At 32.2% G+C, this 10686-nt stretch overlaps 1 protein-coding gene across 1 annotated transcript; it reads left to right on the forward strand.

Annotated features, from left to right (window-relative positions):
* The first annotated feature begins 1198 nt into the window (after positions 1-1198).
* On the forward strand, positions 1199-8710 carry LOC149785874 (exosome complex component RRP41-like). Its single transcript, XM_089979862.1, has 3 exons — positions 1199-1401; positions 7707-7913; positions 8305-8710. The coding sequence occupies exons 1-3, from the start codon at positions 1231-1233 to the stop codon at positions 8671-8673; spliced, it is 747 nt and encodes a 248-aa protein (XP_089835988.1). The 5' UTR covers positions 1199-1230; the 3' UTR covers positions 8674-8710.
* The last annotated feature ends 1976 nt before the right edge of the window (positions 8711-10686 follow it).

A 10686-nucleotide genomic window follows, 5' to 3' on the forward strand; every position in this document is an offset into this window, starting at 1 on the left:
AGATGAACCAGACAGAATTGAGTTACAATAGTCTAGTCTTGAAAGTACTAATGAACACACAAGTGTTTTAGTGGCATCAACTGAAAGATATAAAAGGTATGATGGATATTTAATATAAATGCAGGATATTTAACATGTAATGTTAAATTGTATTACGTGCTTGCTAAATTTAAAAAAATAAAACAAAATAGAAGATACAACTGAAAAGGTTGCTCTGAATCATTTGTAATTTCCCCTTCTCAGAGCATAAATATCTTAAAGAGATCGAAATACACGGCAATATCACACTGCATTCATCGGCAACTATAAAGGTCACGTGATCAGCATTAGTCTCCGATGAAGGCAGTGTGATATTGCCGAAAATTTAAAATTCATAAAATATTTATGCTGTGCGTATGGGAAATTACTAATGATCAAAGTATTTTGATATCTGCATAATAAAATGCACATCTCACTTATTACCGCTCAGGTGGCCTAGTGGTTAGAACGTCCGCCTCGGATGCGGGAGGTCGTGGGTTCGATCTCCGGTCGAGTCATACCAAAGACTTACAAAAATGGTACTAACAGCTGCCTCGCTTGGTGCTCAGCATTAAGAGGTTAGTGTTAGGACTGGTCGGCCTGTTGTCAGGATAATGTGACTGGGTGGGGCATCATGATACGTGTCTGCAGCATCACTATAGACTGTCCCACTTCTGACATCTTATCGATATGACTGAAAATTGTTAAAGCTACAATCACACACACACCTATTAAACAATGAAGATTTTAACCTTGACATGAAAACATCAACTGAAAACATTGTGGGCTGATCAAATTTACACAAAGTTGGCAAGAGTACTTAAATCCTGATCTTTCATGTGAAAACTATATAAGTTTTTGCCTAGTCCATATTACGTCAAAAAGTTTTGTCATTTTCACACATGCATCCACATTATATATTTATTTAACATTTCACGCTAATGTGATCTTTGTTTGTCACAAAACTATTTTTGATATTGTGAACATTTTAGTTTTAATTGGAAAAATAACGGTTAAAAAAAACTATCCAATATTTGTGTTCAAAGAAGACGTGGAATTATAATTTCCTCTTATTTGCTTTTTGTCCGTTTTCCGAGATCGAAATCTATATTGTAGTGCACTTTTAAACTGACTTTTGACGGGTCATCGAATGTTATTCTTGTGATGTTATATTATAAGATACTTTACCCATGCGTTCGAAAAACAATCAGCATGGCGGGTATAGAGCTGCTGTCGGATCAAGGATTCAGAATAGACGGCAGAAAACCGAAAGAATTACGTCGAATTCAGTGTCGACTGGGTGTTTTCAATCAAGCTGATGGGTCAGCTTATATTGAACAAGGAAATACCAAAGTTTTGGCTGCTGTATATGGTCCACACGAAGTAAGTTATTGTCAGATTCTAGTCCTACAATGGAAAACGTAGCACGTTGTTTTGACCACCACAACATAAATATGAGCGTCGAGGTCTTACATGAAGGACTATTCTGATTCTGGATACAGCTGTTTCAGCAATACAGTGGTCCCATCATGTAACATGCCGCTTCTGATATTTGTGTCTTTACGATCCCACAACCACAACTACTATGGCCTGCGTCTTACTATTTCAACAATTATTTGCCATGGAAACACAGGCCAGCTGGATTATGTTACCACAAACGACATCTCTTTCATTCTTCAGATCTTTTACATACTATCCTATTTTGAATAATAACCAGTATATGTCAGCTTTAGTCTTTCATGTAAGACCTGACGCTGATATTCATGTTTTGGGTGTCAGGGTCTTACTGCCTAACTAACAGCGCTGTGTAGTGTGTTTTGATGTCGACTAACATTGTAACAAAAGTAAAATTTTCAGGAATATCTCACACAGCTGTTAACAAAAATAACGGCGCTTTTCTACAAAGTAAAGTAATAATGTTTTAGTCAGACTTTACTTACTCTGATGTCTTTTCTCTAATAAATTCAAATTCAAACAAGAGAAATGGACCTAGTTTCGCTGGCCTACATTTCGGTTGACTGGAAAGCAATGAAAGCTGGGAATGCCTAAATTGAAATATTCTTTAACAAAATGAATAAAAATATATTATGCCTATTGGAACTGTAAAGCAACGTTTCGTTCACAAAACATCCGCCACATGAACCCACTTATACATACTTTGGCATACTTTGACTACCGTCGCATTGCAACAAATTCAAACAGAGATCTCAGAAATGCTTAATTACGCGTATTTGGATGCCAATTTTTTATATATGGGACGCAGAAAATCACAGAGGCAGGAGTTCTTCATACGCATGTAATAAGTGTGCGGCAATATTCAAAGAATTGCCAGTCCTGCTTCAGCCACCTGCTTTGTGGGAAAATGTGTTGATCAATTAGCTGTGCTGATATTTACAGTGTAGCTAGACCTAGTTTTTATATCAATTACGTTGACAAACAAACTCTTGCCCATTCACAAGCATTATGTTTTGATAGCTGGTTGACCATTAACCCTTTTCCATGTAAGGTAGCAACTATCAATTTCCCGTATTATATCCTTTGATGATAAAACATACAAACTTGTGTTTTAAGATCAGAATCGGTGATCTGGATACATATTAACTGCCTCTTATACACTATTTCAGCATAAAATTGGTTTGAAACTTAAGTTAACCAGTAGGCCTAACGGGAAATAATGGCAGACTTCGCTAAGTCTGGGATGTACCAGTTTATTAGATTGTCTGTTTTCTTAAATCATTGTGCATATGTATTCAGAACAAATATACAAATCATTGAAACCAAAGCCTAGGTATTATTTTATTAAAGATTTAACTTTAAATCGCAAATTATGTAGGTCAGAAGCTTATGGGACAATGCTATGTTGTGGAATTCGCGAGATGCGCTTTAAGGTCTAAGCTGTTTTCTGACTTGTCACGTATTTGTGAAAATACGGAGAAAAACAGCAAATCAGATACTATTTATCTGCCTAAAATTACTACAAGTACGTAAACAAATAAATCATAAATTTGCAATCCTGTCAATGGACTGTTGTAATGAAGCAATATTATAGTGTGATTACATTACGAAGTCCTCTCCATCTAAAAACTGATGCACTCACGACTGTGTTGATTATGTAGGAAAGAAGGGACGGCAACTTTTGATGGTGGGACTCTCATTTTTACCAAAATGGGAGTCCTGGACTCCTAGTTTTAAAATCCTAGCGAGACCTCTGTTCAAATGTATGTCAACGTTACATGAAAATGCATCCATTTGCTAGTTCATATTTTCATTCTGCTGGATAAAGACAGTACAGTAAGTATATTAATTACACATAAATTAGTGTAAGAGTTTCGATATATGCTGCCAAATGTGAGAGATATTCCTGAATCTTTGACTACTCATTCTGATGTTGTTGACATCAGAACACGCTATACAAATCCTTTTTTTGGATAGTAAGACATAGCACCCAAACAAAATCAACATGTGCTATGTCTTACTTGTAGGACTAATGTCAGCTTATGCTTTTCTCAGCATGTCCATTATAGAAGTGAAAATTGGGAGGGAAATCACACACCAACCCCCGTTTCATTTTCTGAATATTGACGGGATTTAATGAAGGAAAAAAGGAAGGGCTTGAAAATATTTGTGATTATTGCACATTCAGTTGGTTATTAAGTGCATTTTATTTTTAGAGATGGGTGCAAATCCTGCAATCTGTAGTATATAATACAAATGTTTACATCTCCCTGCCAAATCTTTTATCTCACTATAACAGTAACATCACATGGCATTGTCTGATTAAATGAAGGTACTATGGGGGTGACTAGCTTTGTTGCGAGTCTACTACAAGAACTGCATCTTCATATTGTGCCTTGACATTCAGTTTGATCTTATTATTCATTATCTCTCATATATGTAATTGATAATTTTATGAGCAAAGGATTTGAGTATGTGTAAAAGTCCGATGTTTCAGTATGTGGTGACATTGTGTTATCTTGTCATTTAAAATATATTGAGCACACCATAGAATATGGCTAGAACTATGTATATTATGACCTAAAGAATTTGGTAGATTTCTCAGAGATTGTGGGAAATTAAAGCACGATTCCACAGAGTGTGATTCTACATTGTATTGAAAGATTCTACATTGTATTGAATGATTCTACATTGTATTGAATGATTCTATATTGTATTGAATGATTCTACATTATATTGAATGATTCTACATTATATTGAATGATTCTACATTGTATTGAATGATTCTACATTGTATTGAATGATTCTACATTGTATTGAATGATTCTACATTGTATTGAATGATTCTATATTATATTGAATGATTCTACATTGTATTGAATGATTCTACATTGTATTGAAAGACTCTATATTATATTGAATGATTCTACATTGTATTGAATGATTCTACATTGTATTGAATGATTCTACATTGTATTGAAAGACTATATTATATTGAATGATTCTATATTATATTGAATGATTCTACATTGTATTGAATGATTCTACATTGTATTGAATGATTCTACATTCTATTGAATGATTCTATATTATATTGAATGATTCTACATTGTATTGAATGATTCTGCATTGTATTGAATGATTCTACATTGTATTGAATGATTCTATATTATATTGAATGATTCTACATTGTATTGAATGATTCTATTGTATTGAATGATTCTACATTGTATTGAATGATTCTATATTATATTGAATGATTCTACATTGTATTGAATGATTCTACATTGTATTGAATGATTCTATATTATATTGAATGATTCTACATTGTATTGAATGATTTTACATTGTATTGAATGATTCTACATTGTATTGAAAGACTCTATATTATATTGAATGATTCTATATTATATTGAATGATTCTACATTGTATTGAATGATTTGAATGATTCTACATTGTATTGAATGATTCTACATTGTATTGAATGATTCTACATTGTATTGAATGATTCTATATTATATTGAATGATTCTACATTGTATTGAATGATTTTACATTGTATTGAATGATTCTACATTGTATTGAAAGACTATATTATATTGAATGATTCTATATTATATTGAATGATTCTACATTGTATTGAATGATTCTACATTGTATTGAATGATTCTACATTATATTGAATGATTCTATATTATATTGAATGATTCTACATTGTATTGAATGATTCTACATTGTATTGAATGATTCTACATTGTATTGAATGATTCTACATTATATTGAATGATTCTACATTGTATTGAATGATTCTACATTGTATTGAATGATTCTACATTGTATGAATGATTCTACATTGTATTGAATGATTCTACATTGTATTGAATGATTCTACATTGTATTGAATGATTCTATATTGTATTGAATGATTCTATATTGTATTGAATGATTCTACATTGTATTGAATGATTCTACATTGTATTGAATGATTCTACATTGTATTGAATGATTCTATATTGTATTGAATGATTCTACATTGTATTGAATGATTCTACATTGTATTGAATGATTCTATATTGTATTGAATGATTCTACATTGTATTGAATGATTCTACATTGTATTGAATGATTCTATATTGTATTGAATGATTCTACATTGTATTGAATGATTCTACATTGTATTGAAAGACTATATTATATTGAATGATTCTATATTATATTGAATGATTCTACATTGTATTGAATGATTCTACATTGTATTGAATGATTCTACATTATATTGAATGATTCTATATTATATTGAATGATTCTACATTGTATTGAATGATTCTACATTGTATTGAATGATTCTATATTGTATTGAATGATTCTACATTGTATTGAATGATTCTACATTGTATTGAATGATTCTACATTGTATTGAATGATTCTACATTGTATTGAATGATTCTATATTGTATTGAATGATTCTATATTGTATTGAATGATTCTACATTGTATTGAATGATTCTACATTGTATTGAATGATTCTACATTGTATTGAATGATTCTATATTGTATTGAATGATTCTACATTGTATTGAATGATTCTACATTGTATTGAATGATTCTATATTGTATTGAATGATTCTACATTGTATTGAATGATTCTACATTGTATTGAATGATTCTATATTGTATTGAATGATTCTACATTGTATTGAATGATTCTACATTGTATTGAATGATTCTATATTATATTGAATAATGTGGTTAATATACTGTCTGCTTTAGATGTTTCTTCAGAAGTTAACTGTAGTTCCGAAACTCATTTAGTCATATGTTGTTAATTTCATATTAAATGCTTAATGCTTCATTGTTCATCTTTACAACTATTTAGACTACTTTTGGATGCTACTGCCAGTGTATCCCCTAAGGGTGCAAGACTGAGAGTCAAAAGTCTCCTTAGTGTCAAAACTGGGGTTCAGACTGAGTAAAAAACAAACTCTGGCATCAAAACTGTGGGTCAAATTAAAAATTGTGGGTTTATGAAACGCAAATGAGGGTAAAGGGATACACTGTTACTATGCTCACAATTGAACCTTGGTACTTTTTCTAAGAGATCAATATGGATTTTTGACCTTTCATAATTTCCATCTTTTGTTTAATTTTTGTTAGAGCAACTTGACATCCAACTCGGGAGATAGGTCCTTTTAATAATAAATAACTGGCCAAGTCTTTCATTGAGCTCTTGTATCCCAAAAAAAAATCATCACTCATAAGATAGCCACTGAACTACACATCTTCAAATTCAGACATATGAGCCAGATTAGGGCCTTAACAAATGATGCTTTCACACATTATTATTATTATTATTATTATTCATGTGTTTTTTGCACATTTATATTGTATAATACTGTACATTTTAAACTAACTCAAACTTGCAGGAGACAAACCATTGAATAAACAGTCCAATGAGAGTAAATAAAGTTGTCATCTTATTGTTATTGTTGCTGCTATTATTATTATTAATATTATTATTATTTTAATGACTAATGGTCTGATATGAATGCAATTACCATATATTTATTGACTTTTGGAAAGGAGTGAGCTGAAATTAAAGACATTAGAGGCATTGCAGTAGCATTTGATTTCACCATGAGGAGTGACAGCTTGATCATTGATGCATAAAGAATTATTTGTTCTTTTTTTATGTACACCACAAAGTTTATTTTACTTAAATAATATTTGAAGCCATAAAACAATGATTCAGTGAATAAATTGACTAAACAGATTGCTGTTAAATTAATAGAGAACTTCTACATGAGAGTCCCCATCCCCAGCATTGTACATTAAAAGCCGTACCAGTTCTATTTGACAGCAACAGACCTGAAATACAATCTAATGACAATGAAAGCATCACCTGTATGAGAGATTCATCAAACTAGTCTGTGAATTTAATTTCATAATCGTGATTAAGTCATCTTTTTAAGACATAGTAGGGAAGAAAAAATGAAAAGGATGACAATCATGATAAAAAAGCAGAAATAGTTTGCACTTGAGGAAGGAAGGAAGCAGTTTGAATGCGCCAATCATTAAAAGTTGACACAATGTCTTGGTCAAAAACAAATGCTCAGCTGGTCAAAGACTTGATTTCAAATAACTAAGTAAGTCCACGATAGTTGTCAGGACATATAATCTTGAGAAGAATGTTCATGCTTATCTATTCAACACTGGTTGTATGTTAACTTCTCTAGACTGCAGGTGGCAGAGGAAAGGCGCTGCATGACAAAGTCCTTGTCAACTGTCAGTACAGTATGGCAACTTTCAGCACAGGAGAGAGGAAACGACGGCCTCGTGGAGACCGCAAGTCTAAAGAGATGACGATGCATCTTCAGCAGACTTTCAATGCTGCGATAATGACGAGTCTCTATCCCAGGTCACAGATTGATATATATGTTGAAGTATGTATATATTTTAGCACACCCTTTTGTTACCTAAACTGTTAATATCCTGATGTACAGTTTGTTTAATTTTAAATTCATCAACAACATTACAGTTTATTTGACTAAAATAATTTTTTTAATAATGAAAATAACAAATGTTATTTTAAAAATGATATATGATAAATTCTGTTTCAAGTTTACCTTGAAAATTAGTCTGATTGTTATGAGTTGTATTTAAATGTGAACTGTAGATGCCATCAGGTCCAGATATTAAAAAGCAAAGAGTATTCCAGAATTTGTAGTTTTTAAATTTTTGGCTCTGGGTTCATACTGAAAGGAGGTATTTTATACAATTTAGGCTTACAAAGTAAGAGTATGTTTACTTTTATATTTTTCTTTGGATTAACAGGTACTTCAGTCTGATGGAGGAAATTACTGTGCCAGTGTGAATGCTGCCACTCTAGCTTTGATCGATGCTGGCATTCCAATGAAGGATTACGTTTGTGCTTGCTCTGCCAGTTTTGTAAAAGACATGCCTATTGTTGATATCAACTACTTAGAGGAATCTTCAGGAGGTCCCGAGCTCATTGTGGCCACGTTGCCAAAATCATCTCAGATTGTTTTTTTGGAGATGAACTCGAGACTACATGAGGATAACTTGAGTAAAGTGCTAGATGTGGCAGTAAAGGGAACAAAAGATGTTTATCAGGTTCTGGACAATGCAGTTAGAGACCACATCAGTGAAGTATCAGCTTTCCACAAACTTGACCAGTCATGATGTACGATTTGTACCGGTTATTAAAATCTGTCATTTATGTGCATTATATATTGTTATTGTCCCCAAAGTCCAGATCACAATAAATTGAAAGATAAAAGGCTTTTAGGTTATCACCTTGAAGATAAGCAGCAGGGGAGGGGGACTTTGCACAGACCAATAGGATAATACCTCCATTTTTTTAAACACCACTTTCTACAAAAATGGTCTAATCATCATAATATTCATTTGGCCTCGCGAAGGGATGCCTTTATTAAACATGTTTGAAAATCTTGAGATATGGAGGTGAGTTAAGTTGGTAACAATTCGATTCAGTTATGCTGTACATTTGGTATTCATTTCAAAACAGTAAATAGTGTTGAATAGGGAGATTTTACATCTTGCAAATGGTGGAAAGAGCCTCGGAAATTATGTAATACTATCATCACATTTATTGAAACATGTTGAATTATTCACTGTTCAAACGAGAACTGAACCACATTATTTAGCAATTGATGTTTCAGTCAAGGTATTTCAAGAAAATAATACTACTCTGAATGCTTTAAATTTAGGTACAAAACCGTACTATTGCTACAAGTGGAAACAATATTAAACAGGTCCTTGACATGCCCCTAAAAACGTTATATAATGCAGCAGATATTTTTAAAGAAGATTGTAGAAAATCAAACTTCCTAAACTGGCCTGATATGATATAGAAAGCATATGTCTGAAGAAAAAAAAAGAAAATACACTCTCTTTAACCAGTTTAGGAAAACCAGTATAAGGGACCAAACATTTCTGGAATTGAGAGATAAATATAGAGAAGCCTGTGGAATAAAAAGAAATGTTGGATCAAAGCTCTGTATAACAAATTAGAAAATTCATGTAATGAAGCAAAATATATTTTGGATCCTGTAAATTCGATGAGGATGCATGTCTTAGAGTATCTTAATAAAATTCCCAAACAGTTACCTAAATTGGAATGGTTAGTTTTTTTAAAGTGTACTCAACCCATCTAAAGGCACATTAGACCCAAACTTTGCTGTATTTGTTTATAGAAATATGGAAAATCATGACAATATCATCTCTGTGCATGCAGTGATGACAAAAATCAAATTCTCAACTGAGAATGAAGTACTGAAAGCATTCAGTTTGTTTAAAAGTAGCAAATCACCTGTTGAAGTCATGATGTTTCCCAATATATGGAAAAAGGGTTTAATGATACCACTTTTTAAGAAAGGCAATCCCTGCGATGTAAACAATTAACAAGGAACAACTTGACTAGTTATCTGCAGTGAATTACTTATGATTCTTAGCTAAAGAAAAATACTTGGGCAACCAAATATGATAAGATACCTAACAACAGGTGGGATTCAAGGCTGGTTATTCAACGTTTTGATAATATTTTTATATTGCAATCTGTGACACAGAAAAGGGAAGATCTGATTGCTTATGATTTTAAAAGTACATTTGATTCAGTGGATAGAGGCTGTGGTATGCAATAGTACAAAATGGCATGCATAGTAGGAGGCTTAGATAATAAATCAGACTTCTCAAGATGAACTAATTAAGTGTGGAGTTGGACAAAGTTGTATATTAGGGCTTCTCCTTTTCTCTGTGTAATTAAATGATTTATTACCAACAATGAATGAAAATGGTGGAACTGGAGTCTTTGTTGACACTGAGTTACAAAATGTGCTGGTGATTTGTGCTGATACTGTTTTAGAATTACATAGGAAGACACACTTTTGTGTAAAATAGGGTCTTACTGTAAACATGGATAAGACAAATATTGTTTCTAAAAACAGTACTAGTAGTAGACTAAGAAATCTGAAAAGTGGACTTGGGGTAATGAGCATATAAAACTTTTAACTTATTACAGCTATTTGGAAGTAGTGTTTCTAGCAGACTGAATTAGTCAAAAGCAATTGAAAGACCTGGTATACAGCTAATGCTTTAATTCCAGACGAGAAATTAATAACACTTGGATCTCCATCATCAACACTGTGTTCCAATTACATTTATTTCCTGTTCATA

The sequence above is a fragment of the Sinohyriopsis cumingii genome, chromosome 13, assembly GCF_028554795.1.
Source record: "Sinohyriopsis cumingii isolate HCF-2022 chromosome 13, ASM2855479v2, whole genome shotgun sequence".
In the NCBI taxonomy this organism is placed as follows: Eukaryota; Metazoa; Mollusca; class Bivalvia; order Unionida; family Unionidae; genus Sinohyriopsis; species Sinohyriopsis cumingii.

Excerpts from the sequence above, each read along its gene's own strand:
- LOC149785874 (XM_089979862.1), top strand. The coding sequence starts at position 1,231 with ATGGCGGGTATAGAGCTGCTGTCGGATCAAGGATTCAGAATAGACGGC. Across the intron at positions 1,402-7,706 it reads CTGTATATGGTCCACACGAA|ACTGCAGGTGGCAGAGGAAA; the intron begins GTAAGTTATTGT and ends TAACTTCTCTAG. Across the intron at positions 7,914-8,304 it reads AGATTGATATATATGTTGAA|GTACTTCAGTCTGATGGAGG; the intron begins GTATGTATATAT and ends TTGGATTAACAG.